Below are 15,465 nucleotides of genomic sequence, written 5' to 3'. Positions count from 1 at the left end.
AAACTGTCCTTCCCATTATTAGACTGGCCAGGTCTATTCAGGTGAAGCTTTGCAGGATCTGCTCCCTAGGTCACAGACTATTTGGGGAAAGAAAATCACCTGCTAGGTCACAAAAGGTCATGATTTGGGGGTTTGAACATCCTCCTGTGACTGATTGCACATGCCTTAATGAAACATTCTGTAATTTTGATTATCTAAATGGTTCTCCACGCACTCTCATAATTTCACTGAGAACTGAGAGATGGGAGGATTCCAGTTTGCTTAATGCTTTAATCTATATTACAGCCTTTCTAATTAAAGCAGACATATTACTATTAAAAAAAAAAAAGGGAAAAGGCAGGATGTTCTCTAACGCTGGATTATTAGTGATTAAACAAGAAACTTTAAATTTCTTTTGGAAATTGAGTATTACTCAGAAGCATGAATTCCAAATAACAATGAAACTACTTTGATATACTACAAATACCTAGAAAGCATTTTTCTTAAAACAAAATGCATTTTTTTAATAACTGTGCATAAGTTGCAAGACTTTGTGGGCAGAATAAACTTTTGACACGTGACCAACTCCGCCCTTGATTACAAAGTAAGTGTTAGTCTCCTCCAAGGGCATGGGGAGTGTTACCTCTTAAACTCTGGGCTGTTGGTGCTCACTGAAAAGAACCTTCCCTAACTTGGGCAGATTCAATTCAAGGTTCCTCTCCTCCACTTATTAAAAAATTGCTCCTGGCTGGGGGAAAAAGGACAGAGAGGGAATTCAGCCTTGGAATGCCACTAACTACTCCCCAGGATGAGGCAGGACTAACCCCAGAGCTCTGAGCATTCAGGCTCTGAACAGAGGGTAAAGAATGCTTCAAGGACACTTGCTTGGATTTCATGGACATGCACCAAATTAAAAGAAAAAGGCTTACTAAAAATATGCATCTTTATTCAAATAAGGTTATATCTGAACTCCAAGTGTCAATTTACATTAGTCAGAAACAAATATATGAAAATGTCAGCTGTTTGAATTTAAAATAAAAAAACCAAACCAGTAGACAATTTTTCTGTTACAGTAATTGATCCATTGAGAAATGTCAAATTTTCTTCAAATAGCAAGTTACAAACCATAGCAGGTAAACTACAAACTGTAAAACAGGTGATTTACAAACCATATTGTGCATTTGACTTTTGAAAGATTCACATGTGACCATGTATTTAATATACCCTGACCAGTACAATCAGATTTTCTTGTCACTGCCAAATATTTGCTACTTATCATCCACAATTCAAATATAATTATTAGACTTGTTCTCCCTCATACTGTCAAACTGGATTCCAAGTTGTCGTCTTCTCCTCCTAGTTGTGAAATCTTACTTGATGAGAAAAGAACCACACTACCAGTGTTGAAAGAAACTTCTGGTAGCCAGCTTAACTGACAAATATTCTCAAAGTCCAAATTTGTTGCTATCACTTGGAGAACAGGCAGGATGAAATTGGAGCTGGGCAATCGGGAGCTTCCTTTAGATCCAGTGAGTGCTGAGGCAATTATGGGAGTTCCAAGGAGAGGCAACTGTGGAATGAAGCATGAAGCAGAGTTATCAGTTTTCTGGTGTTCTGCTCTGGACCACTTGCTCCCTGAACCAGAAGTTTCCCAGCTGCCCATGGGAGATGTGTCCGATCCAGCAGCAGCACAAACACGTGAGCTGAGCCTCCTACTGAAGGTATAACTGCAGGCTTCAAGTTTCCCCTAGACATGCCCAGCCTTCTCTTCTGTCTGACAAAAGAACCAGAAGGATGGGCTGCTCCAGCTTTAAAACAGAGTTATGGTTGGATAAATTCACAGTAACAAAAATCCAGGCTTTTTCCAAAGGATCCATCAGAGCTGCTCCTCATCACCTCACGTACACGCACCCACTAGCCCTGCTGTACCAGGGCCTTGCAGAGCCTGCTGGGAGAGGAGCAGTTCTGCTGGGATGTTGCACTGCTGGAAGAAGGCCTGCCATTGAAAGGAACAACACTGTACAGTTTCAGAAAAGGTTAAGAAAATAGATTTAGTTAGAAGAGTCAGGGTTGTAATAGCTTAGACTCAAGGCACCTGTAAAATATCTGCTGGTGTTGAAAGAACTGAACAGACAAATTCTGATGTGTTATTCTGGCTTCTCTGAAAGGTTTTTTTCTTTGATTTACCCATCTATCCCACAAGACTAGCCTGAGGCAGTAGTTTCTCCAATTAGTACAGTAAAATCTTCTCCAATTTCCAAATGAATCTGTAAAGCTACACCCCTTACAATATACCACATACTGCAGATGTGTTAACTGGTGTGTAGGTAGGATCGTTTGCTGGGGATAGCACAGGCATTCATTCACTGTTTGGACTCTGTATTTTAAGTAGCAAAATATATTGCATAGATATATCATCCCTCCAAACTGACAGGCACAATACTGAAGTGTTCTTCATTACAGTGAACTTGGCAGCACGTGTTGCACTCCAAGGGAGTGGACTATAGGAATGCAGTAGTAGTATGTTAGAGAACAGATAATTTTTGCAGATTCAGACAAACAAATGAATAGTTAAAAGTGAAATATTCTGATGCATTTGTGTATTTTATAGAATTTTTAAAATCCACAAAAATACCTATTCTAACTCCACACACAAAACTCAAGGACAAAGTTACCACAGGTATGTAAACAAGGCAAAATGATTTAATTTCACATTCCTAAATTTGGCTCTCTCTGCTTTTTTCTTTCTGAAGCAAATGTTCATTTGATAAGCAGTATCAAAACCACATGTTCAGTCTTATGCTTTTGATATTAAAGCAGGAATTGACACAAAATACTGGTTCTACAATAGCTCCTGGATTAACAAACATGTCTGAAGCAACACCTTGTGAAGAAATGGTTTAACACCTAATACCTGTACTTTAGAACACTTGCCATGTCCAGATTGAAATCAAAGCATCTGTATTTGATACATGAAAGACAAAAGACAGCTTTATAAAAGGAAAGACATATTCATACACTAAACATATCCTTACTAAAATCAGATTTGAAGAGGTATAAAGCAATAATCTTTGCTGGAAAAGTTCCACAAATCTCCAAACAAAATTACAGACAGACTTGAAACTACAAAAAAAGAAATCAGGCCCACAGTATACTTGAAGAAACTACTTTATCACATTTTCTCTCACTGCCTAAAACCAAAAGCCAAAATGAGAACATAAGGCTTTCTTTGCTTGTTCTGTATAATTTGTTTTTTTATGTCAACAGTCAGAGTCTTTGTGTTCACATATTAAAAAGTGTTTAAATCTGTATTTCATAAAGAGTTAGAATTAACAAAAATATTCTTATACTTTTAAATCCAAGTGGTAAACAAATAAAACGCTTATCATAAATTTTTACTCGCCAAAAAAATTACAGAAGAACGGGGGGGGGTTTGTCTTCTTTCCCCCCCTTTTTTTTTAACTGGTATGTCAGAACACTTAGTAGCACATTGTCTGCACGAATCATCCATCTGCAAATCACACTGTGAACAATCACCAAACCTTCAATTCCCTCCTCTGGAATCCTAACAAAAGCAGAGGAACAGGGCATTTGCCTTTCAGTATTGATGAGAAAGTTGGCTGAAAACACAGACCTAGACAGGGTCTGCAGTCTTCCCCCATCCAGCATTTGCTCTGCTGCTCCACAGTCTGTTTTTAGCATCAACCATTTAAATAAGAACTCATTTTGTTTAACAAAATTCAATAATTTACAATATTGACGTATATCGAACACTAGAATTTCCCTCATTTACAGAAGTGTAGAATTTTCTGTGCATACATACTGCTGTTATGTACACACAAAAGGAACAGGTCATCAAAAGAACTTTTTGGCTGCTGCTTCTTGTTGGCTCCTGAAAAAAATGCAGAAAAGAATTCAAGTACTTATAGCATAAAGCTAGCTAACTGGTTTAAATTTTCATTTATTTGAGGATTAAAAGATTCCATTCCTTATCAACAGAGACTTAAGGAAATCAAATATAAGTCCTATCACAAAAACAGGATATAATGCTTTCTATTTACAAAGACATTGGTAGCATCACTATTGTTTCAATTTTGCATCAGGCACAGAAGGAAAAAAACCCCACATTCTGGACAGAAGCCAGAAACTGAGAAAGAACATAGAAACTAATTTTTAAAAAACTTTTAGCATTTTTAAAAGCTTCTCAGTATCTGACTGGCCTACAGATCATCTCAGAAAAGGAAACACATGCAATTAAGCAGGGAAAGAATTTACTTGAAATAGGATTTCCTTTTTTCTCTGGCACAGAACATATTTATTTTCTTAGTGGATACAGACACTGAGGATCAACCACACACACACAGCTGCTGGAATTACAAGGGCATCCCAAAGAACTGGAGGGGCCCAGCCCCTGGTCTGTCCTGGAAGGCATCATTCCAGCTGATGGGCAAAGGTTACACGTAAGGAACACCCCCTGTGCACTCTGCAGAGCAGCAGACACATCATCAAAGCTGCTGCTGTCAGCACCACTGCTCTTACATCAATACTGCTCATCCTTCCCCAGGGGTAGAAAACAGCATTTGTTCTTTGCAGGGCACCACAGCTATTTTGGTCCCTGCTCCTCATTCTGATGAGTGTGTGAGGAGCAGGAGGGAAGACTCCCAAGCAATGGGACATTGTCCTTTCCACCAATGCAGATTTCATTGGAACATTAGGACTTCACAAGGGGGAGGAAGGGAACAGAAAAACCATCCTAATTAGTTTAGCTGGTGACTTGGTCAGTCCCAAGTTCTAAACTCCTTTGCCCTGCTGTCTTTGAGTACAAACATACTTACTTGTACATGATATAGCCAATGAATAACACTGTTTGCACTGCCATGAATATGAGGAAATGCATTGTAGATAAGCAGGAGGGAAATGGTGGCAACTCTGGGCACTTTGGTTTGTCACTAGATGGCTGAAAAACAAGAAAGATAATATTTGAGAAAAGAGCAAACAAGACATACCATCAAAAGACTTCTATGTAAGAAAAAAACCAAGGTCTTTGCAACATGATCTAAAAATCAGAACACAAGCAGAAAAAGGACAGAAATGACATTACTCTGAAAAATCAAAATCCTACTCATCTAACTTTCCCTTTTCACCTTTATGTTTCTCAGATAAACTGATTTATGGGGGTTATAGGGGAAAGAATAAGAGAAAAAAACCCATAAATTTGGTAAATTAATCAAGAACCTTCTATGGGATCATAAACTAATTCAACTTAATTGCTACGTAGGCTAGACCAAGGTGATGAGCACAGTCATCTCTCACACTTAGAAACCTTAAGCAGAACCTGCCCGAGTTTGCCCTGATTAAAGCTCTCCCTTCTGTGCAGAAGCAATACAGAATCTCCTCTGTGGAGAGCTGTTAAGTAGGGGGACAAACAAAAAAAAAAGCACCCAGAAAACCTAATTGCTTGACCTTGTTTCCACAGGAAATTAGACTAAAAATCATGCTCTTTGTGCAAAACTTCTCATCAAGACACAGATCATGCAGTTAGGTCAAGGCACTGCAGTTTTAGCGAGGCAGCTTAATGAAGGATTAATTGCTCCGTAAATTGCATGCTGGCTCATCCTGCTTTTCACTAACAGCCAAAGAAAGAAGTATTACAGTCATGCCTTGCACTAGCAGCACAGAAATTACCATATTTCGTTGTGCTAAATGCTCAATGTCCCTCTTCACTAGATGAAGGTGTTCTTTGATGTCATTGAAGTGCTGAGTTGTTTCATAGACTCCTGCAGAGCCGGGGTGTTGAGCTCCACTGATGGATCTCAGAGTATCAGCCACGGAATTTCTGACACAAAACAAACAAGAAAACATCTTTCAGCACAGAACAGCTTTCCTACAAACAGCAGTTATTCTGGACTCCTTTCAGTTCAGTAAAAGCAGTTTGTAACACACAGTTGCCCCAAAAGGCAGAAAGCATTTTTTCTAGCTTTCAAGAATACCTGTCAAGAAATAATCCCTTAATCAAACTGTGATTTTAGTGAATTCTGCAGCCAGTTTCCATTTGCACAGTGCACCACCTCCCAGAGTCACGCTGAGAGCAGGATCTGGCAAATGCTCTGTTGCTACACATCTGCTCTGCCTGACTGTCTGAAACAAGAGTTTCATCTGAGGCTCTTGCTGAGGCTTTAGGATAAGCAGAGTTTAATGCAATCTTTGAAGGAAACCAAAAGCTGTTTGAGAAATAAATAAATAAAGGCAGTCATGTAAGAAATAAAAATAACGAAGAGGCTTTAGGGATAAGAAAAGATTTAGATAACATCCTTGTTTCGTGATTATCATTTATATGAGAAACTCATTTCCCATATGCATTGTCATAATACTTAATATTGTCTTCATGGGAATTCATTTTGCTTCTACAACAAACAAAATTAAATCCAGAAAAAGTTGAGGTTCCATAACTAATTTTGTTTTAGGTAAACTAGTCAATGAGAGAAAAAAACGTAATCTCTAATCAATATGTTTATATAATTTTCCCCTACTGTGCTGCTTCTTTTGAGTTGCAAAGAGGATTATTCTACAGCTAAAATATTTATCATGTGATTGTTAATCTCTTCATTATTAACAGAATAGACAATCAAAATGTATGTCTTCGGATTTCTTTTTAATTTACTTAAAACTTGACATTTTGTTCAGATGAGAGCTTACTTCAGTGCCTTCCCAGTGCACTCCTCACTCTCTGGACAGTGCTCAGCAAGTTTTCAGAGTACCTCAGAATGATTTGTTTTGGGAGGGAACTTTAAAGATCATCTCATTCCACCCCCTGCCATGGGCAGGGACACCTTCCACTAGACCAGGTTGCTCTAAACCCTGTCCAACTTGGCCTTCATTGTCTCACATTAGGGAATAAAAAAAGCTCCCCATTGGCTGGAATAGTATTCATTGAGGAAATGGGAAACAACTTATCATCATCACATTTGTAAGTGTTACACAGAACTGTACTACTGATTTTGAAACAGGTCTTATTCCTTGTGAAAACAGCAAGTAAACTGATTATTATTTACCTGTACTTTCAATTAATGTTCTAATAACATATTTTAGAACTAAGTTACTCACTGGAAGATTTTTTTTCTTAAATAACCCATGCAAACCCGTGCAACCACCACCATGCCCACTGCCTAATAAATGCTGATGGCAATTCTGTCTCTCCACACCCCTCACAGTGTTTAGCTTGCCCCCCTATTTTCAGTGCTAGGACACAAGTGGAACACCCCCTTTGTTCTTCTCCCTCCTGGCAGCACCATCTCTGTGTAATTAAACTGGCACACCCACCTTCCCCCAGACTGATCCACTCTTTGGTAAAGGCCAAATAACTCCCCTAAATGTTTATATTTAGTTTTGCATTAACAATACCATGCTGATAGTTTCCATGGTATGAACATGCAAAATTCTTCTGTAATCAGATGGTTCAGAAATCCACAAATCTTAACCAGAAAATTACTTGGACTGTAAGTCCAAGCAACAACGGGCTGTTCATTTCTATCCAGAAATAAAGCATTTCTTTAATCTAAGGAAAATATTAAGATGATGTTACGCAAACTCTTATCTGATAAGTAGTCACTAAAAGGGCAGACTGCCAATGTTAACAAGAAAATCTAATTTGCTTGCAAGGTATAAAGATTTGTCAAGAATATTAACATAAAAGCTTTCGTGGAAGAACAAGTGCAAAAATGGAAGTACTCTAATCTTCATTCTACAAAAAACTGACCTACTTAGATAAATCACAAGAGCTGCCCTTGAACTAATACAGGAGAAAAAGCCACAACTTGTTTTTCTCCTTTTTTTTTCCTTCTGTTTTTAAACACAAGGTAGGGAATGTTTTAGCTGCCATAAATGAAGGGCTAAACCAGCTTAAAGCCATTCCTGATTAAGACAGCAACAGTAAAACATCTTAAAAGAAGTACACAGACATGCCCATCAAACACAGGCATTTTCTCAAATCCATTCTAGCAGTATAGCACCTTCAAGATAAAGTTTTTCTTCATTGTGTTTAAAAGGGGCTGGACTTACCTGTTGAAGTGGAATCTCGTGATTAAAAAAAGGCAAATTAGGGGTTTAGCCATCTTAGGGACACAAACTTACTTTATTATAGAAATTAAATGTATGCAGAGAGTCACCACTAAGGAACTGACACAGAAACTTCAAGTTTGTCAATATTCTCCCACTGAAATAATAAACAGGATTTAAAAGGTGGAAAATCATACAAAATTCAAAACACAGCCTTAATGTTTAGAAGGCATTTACCTTATTTCATTTACTTGTCTAATGACCTCTTCCTGAGTTTTCACAACTGTCTCAATCTCTTGATGGGAAACCTGGTGTGGGGCAGGGGGAGGAAAAAGATCAACATATCTTGGAAAAAGCAAATCAGTCACACTGCCAAAATGAGGCTGGGCTAGGAACCCCCAGGGTTTTTATTTACCTGTCCTTGTTGACCTGGCAAACCAGCTCCTCTCTTAGCAATCTCCTCTGTGACTGCAGAGACATATCTCCTCTGCTCATCCAGAATCATGTCCAGCTGCCTGTTGAGCTGTTTGATCTCCAGATGAATTCGATTCTGCCCCTCAAAGATCTGCCTCAGTTCACGATCACTCACAGTTTCGAAAGCATCGTCCGCTGGTGAGAGGAAAGCACAGGGAGTTCTTACAAACATGCATTCCTCATTTGCCTGGCTCCCTTAATGCATCCCAATGGATATAACCTTCCCCCATCATTTGATGTATTTGGTGTCTGTTTTTCGCCACTGACGTGGCAAAGGACACTGAAATGGGATCTGAACACCCGATACCCACCCAGTCAGACCCAGGCTCCGGCTCAGAGCTCCTGTTTCAGTGCCCCGGGTAATGGGCACCATCAAACACTGTCCCTGGGAGAAGGCAGCTACCTTTGCAGAAGCTAGCATTGTTTTACCAACTACCCTTCAAAACACCCTTGCAAGTACTAAGTAACAGCTACTTTTTAGAAAAAGTAAGCTTTAAAAAGTAGTCTGAAGTCGAGAAGTGACTGCACATTTTGAATGAGTTCCTCCGCAGTTCCAACATCGTCGCAAATCCAAAAGACTCTGTGGCAAAGGGGTTATTATTTCTTACCAATGGAAGGCTGGACAATGTTTCAAAAACACATTTGACTATCAAGATAAAATGGTGTAGGACCTTTAGAACAGTCATAACTTATCACTGTGCAGTAACAGATGACAACCTGAAATTTCAGGTTTAGATGGCTAAACATGCATATATACACATTCCTGGTATGTATGCATTCATATACAGCTAATACAATCCACAGAAGTAAGAAATGGCTTCCTTTATACTTTCAAATAATCAGATTCTTGTTTGCCCAGCATTAGGCAAGCATTAAAAAGCTTTTGCATGTAAGCACACGTTCCAACATATTTACTAACCCATCTTTAACAGATGGGGAAAAAAAGTTTTTATGAATGTGCAGAAACAGACCAAAAGATGCCCTTTCAAATAACAAAAAAAAAAGTCATGCTTGTTTAATCACCACTTTACACAGAGATGCATGACCTTCTCTCCCTTCTGTTGTTACATGCAGATCCTCATAATTCCCACCATGTTTCCACTCATTTGTTTTGCTTTCAATCCACTCATGACCAAAAGAACTTTCTATTTCAGGAAACACTTGACAAAGAAATAGCCAAAGAGTCTCAAATAATGTAATTAACAACAGTGGGAGCTTAGTAAGATCAGCCAGAGTATCAGGCCCTAGTTCTGATCATCCTGGAAAACAAACATTTCCCTTGACAACTGAAAAATGGCTCAGATAACTTGCCTGGCTGTCCTTGCACATCAGGATGTTCCTTTTGAAATTCTTCCTTCTTTTTATCCAATTCTTGTTGGAAGTGCTCAAACTCTTCTTGATACTTCTCTTTATCTTTCTGAGGAATTTCTGCATCTGGTGTTGGCTTTAAAACATTATCGGGGGGAAGGGGGCACGTGTGAGTTTTTTTGTCATGTTCTCCACCACTCCTGTGTAACTTACTGTCCAGCAGGGCTGTTCACATTTCAGATGTGAACATGTAACACAAGCACTGGAGCACATCAAGCTGAAGTGAGAAACCACACATTCCCATGGAGACCCACAGCTTTCCCCCAACACACACGGACTTTCTACTATTAAAATATAATCAAGTTTTACAAGCAGAGATGCTGTTTAGCAGTACAGAACCATTCTAGAGGTAGGGCAAGTTGAAAGCAAGAACAGATATTTGCCCACTTTCCAAACAAAGTGTACTTTTTAGCATTTCATGTTTTGATTTAACATCAGGATTTTTGTTGCTTCATTGATGTTTCCAGAATTCTGGTCTTAAAAACATTAATTACAATACTACCAAAACATAACAGCACTAGTTTTCTAAAACAGATGATGTCACAGCTGCATGCCAAAATCCCCAAACAGGGATGCCCAAGTGTGACTTCAGAGGGAATGCCATAATCTGGTGCTGCACATAAAACATATACAATAACATACTTTATTAATAATGCATAAAAATGCTTACTACTTCCTTCCCAGGCTCAGTCAACTGGAAGGTCAGAAATGACAGGACATCGTGATCATCTGTATTCAACAAACAAAACAAAAACATGTTACAAATCCCAGTACTTCCCAAGTCGACTTTCCACCTGCAAAGGAAACAGCACCCTCCCAAAGTCCTCCCAAGAGTTTGTGCAGTGGGGAATGAGACTGTACAGTGGCTTTGTCGGGACAAACTGAAAATTCTTCTGCTGTAGCCAGGAAAAGGCCTAAGCATATCAGTAATTTGGGAATGGGGGAGGATTAATTACATCATCATGGTCAAGAATTGGTATAATGGATCATCACTGGCAGTAGGAAAAAAACCCAAGTTCTCTTGCAAGCCCTGCAAGTCCCCACACCATTTGTCACAACTTTAAACATTTCCTACCTGCCAGTCCCCCCGTTGCTGCAGATATTCCAAAATACCCCTGTGATGGCAGCTCCATGTTTTCCACTTTTGCACACAGCTCATAGTCGTCTTTGTCCGGAGTAAAGCCATTGTTCACTAACACCTGAAAGGATGAACGCTGCAATTAACACAGGGGGTCTCTGGGTTTTCACACTGTTCAACAGTCTCACTCTGAGGCAGCTGGGGAACATGAGCAGTTGTCTCAGAGTACTCACAGTGAGGGTTTTTTTGTAGTAGGCGATCTTCACTCGCACGGGGTAGGGCTTGTTCCTGAAGTCCCTCAGACAGGAGGCCAGGGCTTGCGTGGCACCATCACTGCACAAGAAACAAGGACACCTTATGATTTATCAGCTAAGACAAGAAAGCACCAACCCATCCCTCAGCAACATCAGGACAGTGTTTCAATATGCAAGTTTTTAAAGCCTGTCCCCGTAACTGCACTGAGCTTTTCTGCAGTCTGCAACCTGCAGTACCAGATGCTTTGCACAGGACACAATACAGATGGAATGAGGGAATGGGGAAATCTGTTTGCTCCCAAGATACATTCCTGCAGCTGTGAACAGAGGGGGAAATAAGCTGTAGTCCAGACAGCACCAGCTAAGCTAGACACTCTCTCCTCAGAGCATCCAAAAAGGTGTCAATTGTGTTGTTCCAACAAACAATCCGAAATCAAAATTAATCCAATTAGTTTCAGTAACAGGCAATTAGCTTTCAGTTAGTCACTTCTGTCAGTTACCTATGAGCAATGAAGAGGTAAAAAGTCTGCACCTCTATCCAAGTTCCCCCATCCCAAAGGACATATGCCATTTAAATACCCATCATTGCCAATTTCTGTGCTGTTACTGCCAAAGCAGTATTTTAATAAATAGAAAACGTCAAATATAAAGAAAACAACAAGGTTTCCTATGAACAAAGCCTCGTTTCTCAAAGGCTTTCATGCAAAATTTCATCATTTAAAAAGCAAGCATTAATCACTAACACTGAAAATAAACTTACTTCTGATGGTCATACAGAAGCTTTCCATTGTTGCCTACAACAATCACTCCAGGGTTGTTTTTCTAGAAAAAGAAATGGCAAACAAATGGAATGGTTTAATTTGAAGTGAAACATAATTAACATCATTGACAGCCTTTCTGTGATAGAGCACCTTGAGTCATTACACCTCAGATGTTTTATTCTTTTGGAATTTCTGAATTACACCAGCAAGCTGCATGCTTTGCAAGAGACTGACACCTTCTTTGCATAGATAGAGGTGGGAAAAATACATCCAAGTTAAGTTCCTGGGTATAACACCAACTACCATAACTGGGCAAACGCAGAAAAACTGAAGCCACAGTTTGGAGAAATTCAAATATAGTGAAGACACAGTCCTTGAAAGTAACATGACTTAGTACACCCAACTTTGGATGTTTTTCCCAGTGTTATGTAGCCAAAGAGACACTGTGTTGACATCCTACTGACCTTGTCACAGTCATTAGAAAAACCCAAGAGCTTTCTGTCAGAGACTAAACAAAGGCTGTTGAACTCATCCCCAGTTATTTGAATTGCTAGAGGATGAAAATGAACTAAATGATAACAGCAAAAAAATTGCAGAAGAATTTCTCCATCCTGGGACTGCAGAAAGTCAGAGATTGTAATTTAAAAAAGTCTTAGACACTCCAGTACTTAAGATGCATCAGACCAATACAGGCATGACCAAGACTTGTGTTTCCATTAGAAGTGACACATCAGCACTTTATACAAAGGGTTTTACAGCACACTGACTAGACTTGTCGTGGTCAGAGTCCCAGTGCTATCAGAGTTCTGGCAAGCAGTGCCATCCCTGTGAAACTTCTGGCAGATGGCATCCTCAGCCAAATAAACTATGCCAGTGTCCATGTTTATGCCAGAAGTCAGAAAAAAAAGGAAAAGGGATCTAAAAATTCGTAGTAAGTTGAACAATACTCTGATTCTACGTCTTGTCTTTGAGGATCAGAAACATAAACATCTCCTTCAGTCTTTCAATTTTTTATATACGACAAAGTTTGCTGTATATCAAAAGCCATCTGTAGGGGGGAAAAAAAGCACATACAGCTACTAAAATATATCTAAAATGTCTAAAAGCAAGCCAAAGTCTGCAGGGAAAGCAAAAAAAGCAAAGCAGGCCTACTATGTATTATTAAAGTTTCCCAGGATCATTCTGGGCTGGAACACTGGAAATTGAAACCAGCAACTGTCACTCCCATCTGCTACAGAATTTTTGCTGCTGTTCCAGAAAAAGAGCATCTCTGAAGACAGACACAGAAATTGGTGTTCCCATAGTGTCATATTTTGGTACAATATCCCTCTTCCAAAGCACACACCTCCAGATGTATTAACATCAAACTGTGCACAGACATTCCAAATTCCGGATTATACATAGGTACACAGTATTTTCCCTCCAAACCTGACACATGAACCAATGTTCAGTGGAGATTCATGATGTGTTATGCTTCAACTTTCAAGCTTAAAAAGCAAGCGTGAAAAAGCCTAGTAAAACTTCTGTAAGGGAAACTTGTCTATTTTATTTTATCCCTTTGAAGTGAAAGGCAGGAAGAGTAGGAAAATAACATCCTATTTTTTCCACATTATATGTATGAAAGAGACCAGAAATTAGTTTATAGTCTTTACTAGAAGAGTTTACTTCCAACTAACCTTTCCATCATTGTCAAAAGAATCAAAGAAAATTCCAACACCGTTCCATTTATCAGCTGCCCCAAAAACAGGACCTTCCAAGCCTTGCTCTTCTGTGAACCAGATTGCCTGTCAGGAAAGCAAGAAGAGTGGTAAGTCAAGATTCCCTTTGAAAGCATGGTTGTTTCTGTCAGGGAGATCAGGGTGTTCATACCAGTCCATCAGCTCCAATGCGGCCTCTTCCTGTAACTCGAAAGGTCACTTCGACTTCCCAATATTCAAATATTGACTTGTTTTTTGTCCACACTGACCCTTTCTGGCTCTTCAAAGATGTTGTTATACGAATCTGATCTGCACTCGGTATGGCATCTACAAAGGAAAGGAACCAACACTTTATGCACAAAAGAGAAAATAGTGCAAGAGCTTAACTAGACAACTAACAAATCTTCCGAACTCAGAAAGTTTTCTGGTCTCCTCAACTAGAGAACAGTTTTCAAAATAAGTTTTTAGGCGAGTACTCAGCCACTTGGGGGCCAGGAGGACCCAAAATTAAAGTCAAATCAAAAAAAACAAAAGCACAGCAGAAGTTACTGTGGAGAAACTATAGGAAGGTAGAACCTCATGTGCTGTAAACGTCAATACCTTCTACTTAGGCAGAAAAGCCTTTCTGAGTACAATGGAACCCTTAACCCTTAACTGCAGAGAACACATAGCCCGTATAAACGTTGTTCAATTAAGTGGCATTTGCGAAAGCAGAATTTTCATTCCCAGCTCTTACATGATGAAACTCAGCGCTATTTCTGGCCGTGCCGAGGCGCGGTGCAGCGCGGCAGCAGTGACACATCATCACTGCCCGGGAGTCCCCTCCCCAGGGCCGGGGCCGCCGCGGCACAAGGGCGCAGGTGCCTTCGGCCCCGGCGCACAGGCCGGGGGGCCCGCGGGCACCGCACCGCCCGCTCCGTGCCGCCGGTGCCACGCGGGGCCCGGGGGCACGGCCGGTGCTCGGCCCGCCGGCCCCGGCCACCTCCGCAGGTTCCCTTCGCAGGAGCGCGACCGGCCCGGCCCCGCCGCCCCCCGCCCGCCACTTACTGCCCGTGTGCACCCAGAACGGCACCGTCCCGTCCGCCTGCACCAGGTGCGGCCCCTTGAAGCTGTACTTGTACTCAAAGCGGCGATGCGGCGCGGCCGCCGCGCCCTCCGCCTCCTGCGCGGCGGCGAGCGCCGGGCGGGCGAGGGCGAGCAGGAGCAGAGGGATGGCGAGAAGGGCGAGCCGCGCCGCCATCTTGACCGTACGGGACGCCGGGCACGGCCAGCGGGGCGCCGCCTGATTGGCCGAGCGCGGGGGCGGGCACGCGGAGGGGCGGGGCCTCGCCACAGCCCTCTGACCAGGGGGCGGGGCCGGCGCGCGGGGCCGAGGGGCGGAGTTCGGTGTGAGGGGGCGGTGAGAGGAGGCGGAGTGAGGGGTTCGGTGAGAGCCGTTCGGTGTGAGGGGGCGGAGAGAGGGCTTCGGTGAGGGGGGTTCGGTGAGAGGGGTGGAGTGAGGGGTTGGAGCGAGGGGTTCGGTGAGAGGAGGCGGAGTGAGGGGTTCGGTGTGAGGGGGCGGAGAGAGGGGTTCGGTGAGAGGGGTTCGGTGTGAAGGGGCGGAGTGAGGGCGGCGCTGAGGGCCGGGCCGGCGCTGGGCTCCTCCCGCTCGCGCTCCTAGGGCACGGCAGGGTCCCCGTCGCGGTCCCGGTCCCTGTCCCGGTCCCGATCCCGGTCCCTGTCCCGGTCCCTGTCCCTCCCGGCGGTGGGGCAGCCGGCCTGCCGGCGGTTTCGAGCAGCCCCGGGGGCGGGGGAGCTGC

The 15,465-nt window shown here is 41.9% G+C and overlaps 1 protein-coding gene across 2 annotated transcripts; it reads right to left on the bottom strand.

Annotated features, from left to right (window-relative positions):
- Positions 1 to 904: 904 nt before the first annotated feature.
- Positions 905 to 14,945, bottom strand: LMAN1 (lectin, mannose binding 1). 2 transcript variants are annotated; one of them, XM_027702431.1, is made up of 14 exons: positions 14,714 to 14,945; positions 13,839 to 13,993; positions 13,646 to 13,753; positions 11,969 to 12,030; positions 11,188 to 11,287; positions 10,952 to 11,075; positions 10,547 to 10,605; positions 9,820 to 9,952; positions 8,450 to 8,643; positions 8,272 to 8,342; positions 5,665 to 5,815; positions 4,815 to 4,936; positions 3,803 to 3,871; positions 905 to 1,549 (listed from the first exon to the last, which is right to left on the bottom strand). In XM_027702431.1, exons 1-13 carry the CDS (start codon positions 14,904 to 14,906, stop codon positions 3,835 to 3,837), a joined length of 1,509 nt encoding a protein of 502 aa, XP_027558232.1. In that variant the 5' UTR covers positions 14,907 to 14,945; the 3' UTR covers positions 905 to 1,549; positions 3,803 to 3,834. The 2 variants fall into 2 exon arrangements, with proteins under 2 accessions (XP_027558232.1, XP_027558231.1); XM_027702430.1 differs by having other exon boundaries at positions 905 to 3,871.
- Between the last annotated feature and the right edge of the window lie 520 nt (positions 14,946 to 15,465).

This window comes from Neopelma chrysocephalum, unplaced genomic scaffold, assembly GCF_003984885.1.
Source record: "Neopelma chrysocephalum unplaced genomic scaffold, ASM398488v2 Primary Assembly neopelma1_186, whole genome shotgun sequence".
Lineage (NCBI taxonomy): Eukaryota > Metazoa > Chordata > Aves > Passeriformes > Pipridae > Neopelma > Neopelma chrysocephalum.
The sequence above is the reverse complement of the archived record's forward strand: the minus strand, read 5'-3'. Positions and strand labels throughout refer to the sequence as shown.